This window comes from Phyllostomus hastatus, unplaced genomic scaffold, assembly GCF_019186645.2.
Source record: "Phyllostomus hastatus isolate PE091 unplaced genomic scaffold, TTU_PhHast_1.1 phas_scaffold_55, whole genome shotgun sequence".
Classification (NCBI taxonomy): Eukaryota; Metazoa; Chordata; class Mammalia; order Chiroptera; family Phyllostomidae; genus Phyllostomus; species Phyllostomus hastatus.
Window position 1 is genome coordinate 4,952,731 of NW_025334035.1, and position 13,505 is coordinate 4,966,235.

At 48.6% G+C, this 13,505-nt stretch overlaps 1 protein-coding gene and 1 long non-coding RNA gene across 2 annotated transcripts; both read right to left on the reverse strand.

Annotated features, from left to right (window-relative positions):
- Positions 1 to 4,425: 4,425 nt before the first annotated feature.
- LOC123809421 lies at positions 4,426 to 6,409 on the reverse strand. The gene is made up of 2 exons (XR_006783998.1): positions 6,111 to 6,409; positions 4,426 to 4,593 (listed from the first exon to the last, which is right to left on the reverse strand). It is a non-coding gene; the product is annotated as an uncharacterized LOC123809421 (long non-coding RNA).
- A 733-nt stretch (positions 6,410 to 7,142) lies between these two features.
- On the reverse strand, positions 7,143 to 12,850 carry MFSD6L (major facilitator superfamily domain containing 6 like). The gene has a single exon (XM_045824596.1). It carries the CDS (start codon positions 12,692 to 12,694, stop codon positions 10,892 to 10,894), a length of 1,803 nt encoding a protein of 600 aa, XP_045680552.1. The 5' UTR covers positions 12,695 to 12,850; the 3' UTR covers positions 7,143 to 10,891.
- Positions 12,851 to 13,505: the final 655 nt, after the last annotated feature.

A 13,505-nucleotide genomic window follows, 5' to 3' on the forward strand; every position in this document is an offset into this window, starting at 1 on the left:
TGGTTAAGAAAGTGAAAGAAAACAAAGTGAACATGAATGAAAAAAACCTTTTAAAAAATTGGCCAGCCAAGTCGAACAACACATTTTTTTAAATATAATTTATCGGGATCAAGTAGTTTCTCTAAGAATTTATGTTATTTAAAAATCAGAATAAAAAATCAAAAGTACATGAATATAAAATTCTCCACCCAAATGGGCTAGAGAAGAAAAATCATGATCTCAACAGATGCAAGAAATTTTTAATAAAGTTTAAGATGAAAATGTTATGAAAACTTCTTTTGCTTAATAAAACCTTCAACAAACATTATATTTAAAACTTTAGATGCATCTCTTTGAGGTCTGGAACAACGCCTCACCACTACCACTGAGTGTGGTGCTAGAAATGCTCGCTGACGCATGAAGACAGTGAGCATCACCAACACCAACACCACCACCAACAAAAGGTTCAAGCTAGACTTGCCTCTTTCATTGTCAAAAAATGTAATTGTGGTAAGATACACATAATATAAAATTAATCATCTTAATGCATTTTAAATATAGTTCAGTAGTGTTAAGTACATTCATATTGTTGTGCCGCCAATCTCCAAAATTCTTTCTTGTCTCGTAAAACTAAAACTGTACACCTATGAAACACCTTCCCATTCCCCTGTCCCCAGACCCCAGCAACCACCATTCTACTGTCTCCATGATTCTGACACTCTGGGAACCATATTCATGTGAGTGAAATCATACAGTGTTTGTCTTTTTTTGACTGACTTATTTCACGTAGCATAATGTTCTCAAGGTTCATCCACGTTGGAGCATGTGATGGAATTTCCTCCCTTTTTAAGGCTTAATAATATTCCATTCTATGTATAGATCACATTTGTTGATTCATTTATCTGTTGATGGACATTTGGGTGTTTTTATGTTTATCTATTGTAAGTGATGCTGCTATGAACATGGACTTACAAATACCTCTTCCAGACCCTGCTTTCAATTTTGGGAAATATATATCCAGAAGTGGTATTATTGGATCATATGGTAGTTCTATTTTCAATTTTCTTAGGTACCACCATACTGTTTTCCATAGTAGGCACACCACTTTTCATTGCCTCCAACAGTGCACAAGGGTTCCAATTATCCACATCTTTGTCAACATTTGTTGTTGTTTTTTTTTTTTGTACTGGCGATCTTGATGGGTATGAGTTGGTATCTCCTTGTGGTTTTGGTTTGCATTTCCCTAATAATTAGTAATGTGGAGCATCTTTTTTTTTTTTAAGATTTTATTTATTTATTTATTTTTAGAGAGAGGTGAAAGAAACATCAACTTGTGGTTGCCTCTTGTGCGGCCCCTACTGGGGACCTGGCCTGCAATGCAGGCATGTACCCTAGACCAGGAATTGAACCAGTGATCCTTTAGTTCACAGGCTGGTGCTCAACCTACTGAGCCATACCAGCCAGGACTGGAGCATCTTTTTACGTGTTTGTTGGCCACCTCTATGTCTTCTTTAGAGAAATTTCTATTCAAGTCCTTGGCCTATTTTAAACATTGAACTGTTTGGTTTTTGTTGTTAAGTTGTAGGAGTTCTTTATATATTCTGGATAGTAACCCCTTGTCAGATGTATGATCTGCACACATTTTCTCCCATTTCATAGGCTTCCTTTTGCCCTGTTGTGTCCTTTGAAGTCTGACCTGTCTCTATGCAGTCTTTGTCCTCTACCCGTGAAGCCCATCCCTCACTTGCGTTGGTGGTGGTCACGAGGGTGGTGGTGCCCCAGGGTGAGTGCAGTAGTGGCACCTGGTGGCACTTCTCTCCCAGGTTGTCCTTACTTAGATTTCTTTGGTTTCAATGAGATAAAGATTCCTGGGCAACAATGAACAAAGCAGAGTTATTTAAAAAATATTTTGTTTTCTAAATGCTTCTTTAGTCCCTACCCAAGACAATGCTAAATGAAATATAGATATTACCCACACCACCTCTGACCCTCTATGGAAGGCAAGATTTCTTCAAATGTTCAAACCTCCCGAGTTAGTTTTTGTCATTGCTGAGTTGGTTTGGCTCACTGGACCCAGGGACAGATGCAGTCAGGTGTGTTTGCTGCCCACAGTGGGTCTCAGAGGCAAGGCGGGCAGCTGTTGTGAAGGGAATTCAGATCCTTCTCACAACTTTCCTTGAGAAAGGGGGCCCTGGCAGCATTCATTGCCAGCTTGCTGACCTCATTCAGGGCAGGTTCAGTGGCTTCCTTACCTAATCTACCCACTGTGGGCAAGTTTCTCACTATTCTCCAACAGGAACCTAGAAAGCCAGTCGGCACAGCCTCCACGCAACAGCACGGGTTAGACTCTTTCCAGAAGTACAGTCTCTTTTCTGGGAAAAGGACACACAGATTTTGATGTAACTTGCCAAGAAAAGTTGAAGGACTGTTTGTCGATGCCATCTGCTTCCCGAGAAAAGGAAGACACTGTGATGTGGTGATATGAGAGGGTGTCAGGATTTTCTTGAAGGTCCCGTGACAAACCCTCTCATCTTTTTCCATCGGTAATGGGGCCCAGTGAATGCCTGGTCTCTGCAGGCACCCAGACATTAATCAGTGAGACTGGCATAGTCCGTGTTGGGAGGGGATGGGGTCCGAGGAGCAGGAGGTGAAGATCTGTGAAACTGATGTGGTTATTGTGGCTCTGACGCCGTGTGGCCCTTCAGTTCTAGGGAACTCCAGTGCAACATGCAGTCATTTCTCCTGCTTCTTTTGTGCTTGAACCAACTCCTACCCACACTGACCAAGACAAAGGCAGCATTAGGGTAGCCTGTCTCCCCAGGGAGAGATGCCTGGGACTGTGCGGGGCTGGTGCAGTTGCTGGCACCTATGTGTTTTACTGGCCAAGTCTAGTGCAGACCCTGCAGCTCTCCCTTTACCTAGGCCCCTGTCCTGGGCACACCTCCTGCCTCTCACACGAAGCCAGCTCAGCAACTGGCACCCGATCCTTGTTTTTTTTCTGCCATTCCAGGCTCTGAGAGCTAAAGGGTCTTCAAGTGGCCAGCCTCATCCTTAGACAGATCTTTGGAAAGGGCACCAGACCAGGTTTGGCCAAAGAAGCTGCTGGGGAGTTTTCCCAGTGTGTTTGGTGCCTCCTGGTGGACAGCATCCAAACTGCTGGTGGAACCCCTCCCTTCCTTCTTGTTTTGGCTTGCTCTCAGAAGCCCTCTTCAGCCCCATCCCATGGCCTTCCACTCCATGTGGAGGAAAAAAATGGCTTTTTAGGCTCTAAAGGTTACACTCATTCCCTGCAAAGGGCTGAGGGGATGCAGGAATCCAAGGCTGTGGCCTGCGATGGTTGATGTGAGCTAAGCTGTGTGGAAGGAGTGGAAGGTTGGGTGCCACTGGGAATGAGTTCCCCACACAGAAGGTATCTGCCCAGACCACCCCCTTCCACCACAGACCCCACGCTGGAGCCCCTGCCCATAGGCTTGTAGTTTCAGTCCCCACAGACTGACCCCTGGTTCATCCCACCGCCCCCTGGGCCCTGCTTTGAGGGTGGGCAGGGCTAGGGACTCTCTCCCTAGAGACAACTGAGGCTTGGAGCTCGATGTGGCCACGCTACACACCAGACCAAGGGCTTAGCGCCAGGTTTGGGGAAGGACATGAACAGTCACTCAATCCCCTGTCATCCTTGGGGTTCCAGGATGTGGTGCTATTTTGCCCAGTGTGGAGGGCCGAGGCCAAGAGAAAGCAGCAGCATTAGGGTAGCCTACCTCCTCCAGAAGAAACACCTGTGGTTGTGCAGAGACAGGAATCGTGTTCCTGCTGTTCAGTCGAGCAGCAGCAACTGGGAAGGTCACAGAGGCCAAGGGCCTTGCTTTTCAGACTTGGAAGCTGAGACCCTGTGGGGCAAGTGATTTGCTCCAGGGGTTGTATCTTAAACTTACTCTGTAGCAGAAGACACCTCACCAAGTCATGATCTTATCACAGATCATGGGCTCCCAGGATGGAAAAGCACTTCAGTTCAGTCCGACCTCATGTCTCCAAGCTAGTCCCCAACTAGGCTTGAAAAGAGAGTCAAGTTTCATAAAGGTGGCTGTGAAAAGCCTCTGGATATTGGGAATGCCTTCTGTTCTTCCTCACGTCATGAGCGTGACCAAACGGTGACAGCGATGGTAGGAAGGGAGCTAGCAGAATTAGGAGTAGTGTTTCTTGCTGTACTGTCTGGAACTTTTATGATTTTTGCACCGGTTGTCTGTCATTCTGAATTCTGCTATTTCTGCAGAATTTCTCCCTCATCATATGAACTGAAAATTGTAAAATCATCTATGACCCTTCTTCCTTAACTCTCCAACTCATTATCCAATCAAAAGCCAATGGCTGTATCATTGATCTACCTCTAAAGCTCCTTTGCATACCATATTAGTCTTTTTGGGCTGCCATAGCAAAACACTACAGGCTGGATGGTTTAAACGACAGACATTTATTTTCTCAGAGTTCTGGAGACTAGAAGTCCATAATCAAGGTGCTAACAAATTCAGTTTGTGGTGAGGTCTCTCTTCCTGGCTTATAGACATCTGCCTTCTCACTGGTCCTCACACGGCCTTTCTTCTGTGCACTGGAGGTTGGGAGCTGAGCGGGGAGAGAAAGAGAGACAGAGAGAGAATGAGCACTCTCTGGTGCTCCTCCTTTTATAAACACACTGATCTTAATGGATTAGGGCCCCACCCTTATGATCTCTTTTAACCCTGATTATCTCCTAAAGGCCCTACCAAATATTGGGGGTTAGGGCTTCAATGCCCAATGAATTTGGAGGGGACACAATTCAGTCCATAGCACATACATTATGTTGTCATTAGATCCTCACACGCTTTTGAGATACAGCCCCTTCCTGCCCAGACACTTGCCACAGTCTGTCCAAAGCCAACATTCCAGCCCCCAGGAACTCCCCTAATGCAGAGCCATTGTTCACAATGCAACTGGCAAGAGAGTCTAAAGCTGTCAGTGCCTCTCCGCTGGCTGGGAAAATCTTCACTTCCTGGCACCAGCATGATATCTGGAGGAAGGACATGGGATTTGCCCTGGTGAGATCTGGGTCCAAGCCATGCTCCATCACCTAATAGGCATGACTCTGAACAACTAAGTCAGTTAACCTCCTGCACCTCAGTTTCCCCTGCTGTAAAATGAGTATCCGTGTGGTGAGGTTCATGAGCGTTGCCACATGCAGGTGTGAGGCACAGAGAAGGTGTGAACAGTTTCAACCTGCGTGAGTTCCCTTTCTCTTAGGGTGACATTGAGGTATCCACAATTGGATCCCAACCCATGTCTCCAACCTTATTTTCTACAATTCCTCATGCAACATCCACAAGCCAACTGGATGAGTTGTCCCTGCCACGTCCCTGTCTCTGACCATCGCTCCCTCCCCTGCTAGGAAGAGCCTCTCCACTTGTCGGAATCAGTTTGAACACAGACATTGAGAGGACACACTCAAACAGACCTGGTTTTGAATTTTTAACTTTCTGAACTTAGTTATTTCACCTGTGAAATAAGTTGATGCTCTGACTTAATGAGGCAAGCTTTATTAAGTTCTTAGCAGGGATACCCAGGATTCTTGCCAGTTTGGGTGTGGGGGCCCAGAGTTGTCACTGAACACTGACTCCGCTGAGTTGACAAGGTCACACAGAAAATTACCAATGTTGGTGTTTTCCAAAGTCTATTGTAGGGGACATTGGTTCTGCAAGACAGTGGTCAGTGCTACCTGGAAGAAGCTGTGGCACTGGATATACAAGCGGAATTATAGGCCCCACAGAGCTCACAAATTTGTTGATGATGGGCCTTTCAGAGCCTTTAACTGCTAATGTATATTATAATTTTCTAAGAAGTGAGAATAATTTACATCCTTTTCCAAAGTGGTTACCACAGAATCCTTTTTTAATAGCCATCACCCCCACCCCCACTGTGATTAAATGTACAAAACTCACTTGGGAAATAATGGTTTAAGTAAACCTGAGAATAAATGTTAATGGCTCATTCAATATTTACTTTCCTCTTAGCTGGAACCAAGATATGTTAGAACTTGGTGTTTCTGATAGTCGTGAGGCTGAGCGCTAAACATTTATTTAGTTTTGATTTTATGAAGCTTTACTGACCTACTCGAAGTCTGTCTTTATGTCCCTGTTCCTTCTTCAGTACACAAGCTACTTCATCTTCATCCTCTCCACGTGGTGTCTTCTGAACACCCCAGTCCTCAGCCATTACCCTGCCCCAGACTGCATGGAGTACTCACTGTTTGAGCTTCTCACGTGACCTTTAGCTTGTCCTTTCTTGTTCTGTTTGTGTATACCTGTTTGGTGAGAATTTCTGGCTGGACTTTGCCCCTGGTTCCTGGGAGGTAGCCTTGAAATCCTTGGAATTTTTCTGAGTTTTGAGAGTGTCTTTGTTTGGGCCTCTCAGACCACACCTGTGTCTGTGCGAACGAGGTCACTCAGAATGGGGGCTGGCCATGCCAGAAAGATCAACCATGTGTCAGAAACTTGGGACTTTGAACCACATGATGTTCTGCCAGCCTGCTTCCTGGGGAGGAGAAGAGGACTGAAGATAGAGTCCCAGGCCAATGATTCAATGAGTCATGCCTGTATAATGAGGCCCCAGTAAAAACCACAGACACCAAAGCTTGGTGAGCCTCCCTGGTGGGAAATACTCCATCTATGGTCATATATCAGTGTGCTGAGAGGGTGCCGCATTCTGACTCCCCAGGAGGGGACGTGACACTTCACATGTGGGACGTCCCAGACTTCCCCATCTGCATCTCTTCTTCTGGATGGCTCTGATTCGTGTCCTCTGGCTGTAATAAAATTGTAATCCTAAGTATAGTGCTTTCCTGAATTCTGTGCATGGCTCTAGTGAATTATTGAACCTGAGGGGAAAGTGGGAACCTCCATATTTGTGGCTAGTCAGTCAGAAGTGAGGGTGTCTGACTGAGGACAGTTGGGTGCCCTTAAGCTGTAGAGTGTGTCCTGATTTTTGGCAGTGGCTGTCAGAAGTCACTGCAATTCCGCTGAGTGAAAGAAGTCAGACATAAAAGAGTACATGTTATAGTCTTTAAAAATGCAAACTACTATAGATACAGGGTGGGCAAAAGTAGGTTTACAGTAGTTCATATGGAAAAGACATACAGGTTATGATTATCACAATAGTTTTATTAATGTAAAAGAATGTCCCTCACAGCTGTAAAACTACTCTTTCCTACCCCTGTATAGTGACAAAAAGCAGACCAGTGGTTGTTTAGGACCAGGGTAGAGGGAGGGGAAAAGGAAGGATTACAAAGGGGCAGGAGGAAATTTTTTTTGGGGGGGGTGATGTATTTGTTCACTATGTTGATTTTCATGATGGTTTCATAGGTATATAAACATGTTAAAAATGATCAAATTATACAATTTAAACATGTACAGTATGTTACATGTCAATAATACATCAATAAAGCTAATTATTTTTTTAAAAAACCTCAGTGCAGTCCTCACCTGTCATGACTCTTTCCAGAACCTTCCATGGTTTATCCAAAGTCTATGGAATCAAAATCTTCCATGATCTGGTCCTAAGCTACCTTTCCCAGTCTTGCCTGTCAGCATTGCCCTACACAAATCCTTTGCCACCACCAAACATTTTTTCTTGCTATTCTCCAAGTAGACCCCACGCTTCCCACCTTTGTAACTTTGCTCATGCTGTTCCCTCTGCCTAGAATACCCTTCCTGAGTTCCTACCCTTTCTCTACCTATTAGGTTTACTATTCTTTATGCTTAACTTACATATAATTCCACAAAATCTTCCTTGAGTTCCTGAGTCAGAAATGATCTCTTCCTTTCCTAAACTCCTGTAATGCTTTCTTTTGTGAGTCATTTCCCAGCGTCCTGTGCTTCCTTATGTATGTGTGCATGAACAGAAGTCAGTCTCCCAGTTAGACTATTAGCTTCCTGAGGGTGGGGGGCTACACATTTTATTCACTTCTGGATTCTCCATGACAAGTTGCATAATCATCTACAAACAGAGGCTAGTCAAATAGCAAATAGACAAAAACACAAGTTTCTCAGCATCTTTCCCATAAGATTTTTTTTAGATCCTTAAACTTTTATTTCACTCAATCTCCTCTTCTACCTCATCCTCTTCTTTCTCCTCTTCTCCCTCTTCTGACTAAAATCACACTTACTTTCTTAACTCTTTTCCTAAGCCAAGTCTGTTCCTCGTCCTCTTGTTTATGTTAGGGGGCCACATATGTGTTTGTGTTTTAGTATTATTGTATGTCTGTCTATGTAGTAAATACTATCTACTCTCCAATAGATTTCAAGTGATAGCTGCCTTAAATCTCAATATTTAAGTTTCCATCTTTGGTCCAATTTCTTGGCCATAGAGCATAGTGATTAAAGTTTCAGGTTTCAATCCCTGGCTGGTGTGGCTCAGTGTATTGAGCACGGGCTGCAAACCAAAGGGTCTCCGGTTCAATTCCCAGTCAGAACACATGCCTGGGTTGTAGGCCAGGTCCCCAGTGGGGGCCACATGACAGGCAACCACACATGGATATTGCTTTTCCCCTCTTTCTCCCTCCCTCATCCTCTGTATAAAAATAAATACAATTTAAAAAACAAATAAAGTTTCAGGTTGCAGCGCCACCAGGCTGGATCTAAATCCCAATGCTGCCACCTACTAGCTGCGTGACCTCAAGCAATTTACTTAGCCATCTATTTTGTCATCTGTAAATTGGAGATGGTAGAAGCCTACAACCTGAGATGCTTTGAGGACTAAATAAACTAGTACATATGAAGTGTTTAGGAAAGTGTCTAACATATAGGAGCCATTCAATAGCTAGTATTCTCTTTACTGCATGCTAAGAAGCATTCAGCCAGAGTGGTGAGACATGCAGGGCTGGAAAGGGTAACCAAGTGGATCTGTGGTTGGCTAGCCACATAGAATCACTTGGAGACGCCATTAACACTACAGATTCTGGGCCGCACCTGAGAAATCCTGATGGACCCCAGGAACCTATGTTTTCTAATGCTCCTCAGATGGCTTGAGTGGCCAGCCAAGTGTGGAATTCAACATAGCAGAAAATATACTGAATTTGGGGTGAGGAGATGTTTTTGCCAGTGACCCCATGTATGACTTCTTCTAGATTCCCTCTTCTTGTTTGTGAAATGAAGCTAACAAACTTGATTTACGTGTATTCCTACGGTATTACATGTATTGTGGGAGGTCAAGTGGCTAAAGTCGTTTCTGTGGGGAAGCAGGCCTGCTGTGCAGAAAGGAACTCAGGCTTTGAGACAGGCCGTAATGCAAATTCCACTTCTGAGACTGTGCTGAGACAATGCCAGCCCTGTCTTCTTCCCAACAGGACCTTGATTTTGCTTGGGGTGTAAATGTGCCCAGTGGAAAATACTCCACCTCCTGTACTGCTTTGCAGTTGAGGGTGGCGTGTGATGCAGTTCACTCCAATCTGCTAAGAGTTTCCAGGGAGGTTTTTGTTTTCTTGGTATAGGCATTCAACCCTGTTCCCCTTGCCCTCTTCTTCCTGCCTGGAATGTGGATGAGAGGCCTGGAGTTGCAGCAGCCATCTTGCTATACGTGACCAAACAAGGGAGGAAGGGCTACAACCTGAGGATGATGGCAAAGAGCTGAAGAGATCTAGGTCCCCAGAGGCATCACTAAGCAGCTGTACTGGCTCTGGACTGCCTAACCCTAGACTTCTTATGAGAGACAAGTGAATCCCTAAATTATTTAAGAGATTATTTTTTTTGTTGGTTATTTGTGCCCTAAAGCTATTTAGGAAGAATTAAAAAAAAATAAAGTTGCTAGAACCATATCTGACCCAGAGGACATTCATGTGTGTGTGTTTCCCTTCTCCAGCTGTGAGACATTTTCTGCATTTGTAAGATGAGGCTTCTTCTAAGTCCAATGTCCTATATTTACCTGATTATAGAACAGAAGAACTTGGCTCTGGGGGCTGGTCCCTGGGATAAAGGACCATTTCCTGGGCTATGGGGAGGGCTGGCGAAGGCGCCCCACCAAGCAACTAGGCACAGGAGCAGTGTGGACTGCCTGTAGCATCCAAACCCTACAGAGGCCACCCCCCCCAATCAGAGTAGATGCAAACAATCTTCACGTGCTCCATGAGGTGCAGTGTGCAACACGCAAGTCCAAAGGACACAAAATCACCTTTGCTCTGACATAAGCATGGAGATAATTCTAAGGATACTTTCCCTGGAGACACACATATCTGAGAGTAAGAATCAAAACCTATTAACTTCCACCCCTCTCCCCTGGACACAATTTACATTTTCCAACACACTCTCCTATTGGAAACTTAGGTAATGGGTGGGAGCGTCGGCGCCTGTGTATCAGTGGAGTGAGAGAGAAAACAGTTTCGGTTTTCATTACAGTTCTTGCCTGCCCAAGCACAGTCTTCACACGATCAGGCTCCTGCCTTTTAGGACCCACAGGAATGTACACGACTCATCAAAGCCAGTGTTGCATCGCCACCTGAGTCCTGCAGGTCCCCACTGCTTCCCCGGCCCTGCCAGGGCGAGCTGAGCACTCCAGCCACGGCTGAAGTCACCAGCACCGGTCAGCGCTAGCAAAGCTCTCGCAAACCTTATACACCAAAAATACAATGAATCCTGAGAACTTTTTTTTGTTTTTCAGCAAATGTACTTTTCCTCTATTATTAAAAGAAAATTGAACTGCAAAAAATGAAGTTTCCTTTTACTATCCAAGTGAAGAAAATCATACATTGAGTGAGATGAACCTTCGGGGCTTCAACACAAACGCGCTTTGTCTTTTCCACGGCTCCCACAACCCCAGGCAGGACTCGGGGATTTTGTCCTCAGCAGGCTGAGTTTCATCCAGTGCTTTGGCTCCTTCCCAGATCAGCACATCCCAACTCTCAGCCCTTCCAGTTTGAGTGGTCCTCCCTCATGGCCTTCACAAGCCAGTCCCGTTCCATTCCCTGCTCAGAGTCGCTTGTATCACTTGCCTCCACGGTCAGCAGCTTTGAGTAGTTGATCTGCCGCTCCTGGGGCAGCCTTGGCCAGATGGACAGGAACAGAATCAGCCAGAGCAACAGCACAGTGCAGCTGGCCTGGTAGAGCACAGCCAGGCTGAAGTGCCTCACCGCGAAGCCCCCGACAAAGCTCCCCAGGCTGGCTCCGCCCCCATAGAAGTGACCTCGAAACACTGCACTCAGAGGTCTCTCTGTTCTGGGAGTGGCCAGGTCCTCTATGGAAGCCCCCACTGCCCACCACAGAGCCCCGTTGCTGATAGCACTCAGGATCTGAACGGGGAGGACGGACCACCAGCTCCAGAGGAAAGAGTAGTACAGCAGCTGCCCGGAAAGGCAGCCCAGCCCCAGCCCCACTGTTCCTGCTCTGGACAGTTTCCTAAGCAACATGCTTTTGAACGGATGAAGCATAATTTCTCCCAGCAAGCCCAAGGCAACTGAGAAACCCATAACCAGCTCGCTGCTCCCATGGTCCTCCATGTGCCAGAATAGGAAGTTCTGTACTGTGCTGGTGGCGGCCCCTACCAGAAAAACAGTGGAGGCTAGGAGAATGAGGCGAGGGTCGCTCTCTACCAGAGACAGTGTTTTGACGGCTCTGTAGCTGGGCTCCCGCTGCCTGCAGATGGGGACAGGAAAAGCAATGCTCACCAGTACCGCCAGGCTGCTGACCAGCGAGTAGCCATAGAAGTGCACCACACCCGGGGGGCCACTCGTCATCAGGAAGCAGTCCAGCCGCTCCACCAAGGCTGCGATGCCACACACGCCTGCCGACGTGCCCAGCAGCCTCCAGACCCACAGGTTTCTGTAACGGTCAGTGGCGTCCACAAAATCCAGGTATTCGAAAAGGCTGTCATCCGCCACCTGCTCCAGAGGGGCTGCCAGCAGCTCCCAGAACACCATGAACCCCAAGGAGAGAATGAAAGTCCATCGCAGCCCTTCCAAGGAGAAATCAGGCTCTCCCGAGTTCCCCTGGACTGCTGACAAGTTGGCTGGACTTCCCAGGGCTGAACCCCCGGCAAGCAAAGGGTGGGCAGTACTGGCCCCCTTAAAAGCACCTTCCCAGGGAGTATCTTTCAGCCCCGTGGTGACAGGGTGGAGAACTTCGGGTGCGGTCCTGGCTCCTTCAACAGAGCCCACAAAGTATCTGGGCCGATGACTGACAGGTTCTCGGACACTGTCCCGTGGTCCTTTTCTGAAGCCAGAGGCGTCCCTGGTCCCAGGACTCCTCTCGGCTGGGAGGCTGGGGGCCCCCGCCGGGCTGCTCGAGGCCGCTCGGGCCGGGGCGAAGTTCCCGGTTAGCGCCACCGCCGGCGGAAGGGCTGTGGGGGTCGCGCGGTGGCTGCCATTGCAGGAGCGGTACCCCGGGTCTCTGTGCCCCGGGTCTCCGTCCCGCGGCGGCACCAGCACCATCAGCAGGCTGGCTGCCCCCGAGCCCAGCAGCGAGCCGATCAGAAGCGCCCTCCTGTTCTGGTGGCTTCTGGCCAGGAGGGCACAGAACGGAGCCCAGAAGGCTGCGATCAGGTGCTTGGCTCCCATGAGGACGCCCACCCAGGGCGCGGCCAAGCCCAGCTGCCTCAGGTAGAGGGTCAGGAACGGGGTCGCGGTGGCGTCCCGGACCCCGCACACCAAGTGGAAGAGCCGGGCCACTCCCAGCGCCCGGCGGACGTCCCACTGGGGGTTGGCGCTCATGGCTGCCGGCACCGCCAGACCCCGGCCGGCCGGCCGAGGGCGCGGCGCCCGGTACCCACGCGGGACGGAGGCTCGTGCGCGGAGGAGCGAGCGGGTCCCACCTCCCGCCTCCGGCTGCGCCGCGGTCGCCGGGTCAACGGCCGCCCCCGCCCCACGTCCGGCGTCCGGCCCGGAAGTGGGCCCGCCCTGAGGCGCACCTGGGGGCGGGGCGGGCGCACCTGCCGGGCCGCACCTGCCACGTCCCGCGGCCTCCGCGGCGCCGGGCAGTGCCCGCCCTCTTGCCGCCCGCCCCAGCGGCCTCCCGCGGGTGCCGAGGCCGGGGGGACGTGGCTTGCAGGGTGCGCGCCCAGCCGAGCCCCCAGGCCCCCGACGCTGTTTCGCGTCGCTCAGGAATCTGAGTTATATTCCTGAACTGCCTCAGGCCAGTGAAACTATCCGGGAGGCGGGGAGCGAGAATGGAAGCCCAGGCATGCGCTCCCTTCCTCCTCCTCAGGTCTTTACCCAAATGCCCATTGATCAAGGACCACCTCGGCGACCGTGCCTGTCCACGCTCACTGAGATACGGAATCCTAGCCCCCTCCCCAGACGCGCACCTCCCCTTCCCTGCTTCATTCCCATCCACAGCAGGGACTACTATCCAACACACTACCGGTTTCTATAACACGTGTTATCTTGTTTATTGTCTGCCTCCACCGAATCAAAGCTTCAGCATGGCAGCTATTTTTGGCCCCAGGGCTTAGAACTGTTTCAATGGATGTGAGCGCCCCCTGGAAGGGGCGTGACTGGGTGACACAGTCTTCTTCATTTCGGA

What these genes read in the sequence shown, in the direction of transcription:
- MFSD6L (XM_045824596.1), bottom strand. Translation starts at nt 12,694, where the DNA reads ATGAGCGCCAACCCCCAGTGGGACGTCCGCCGGGCGCTGGGAGTGGCC.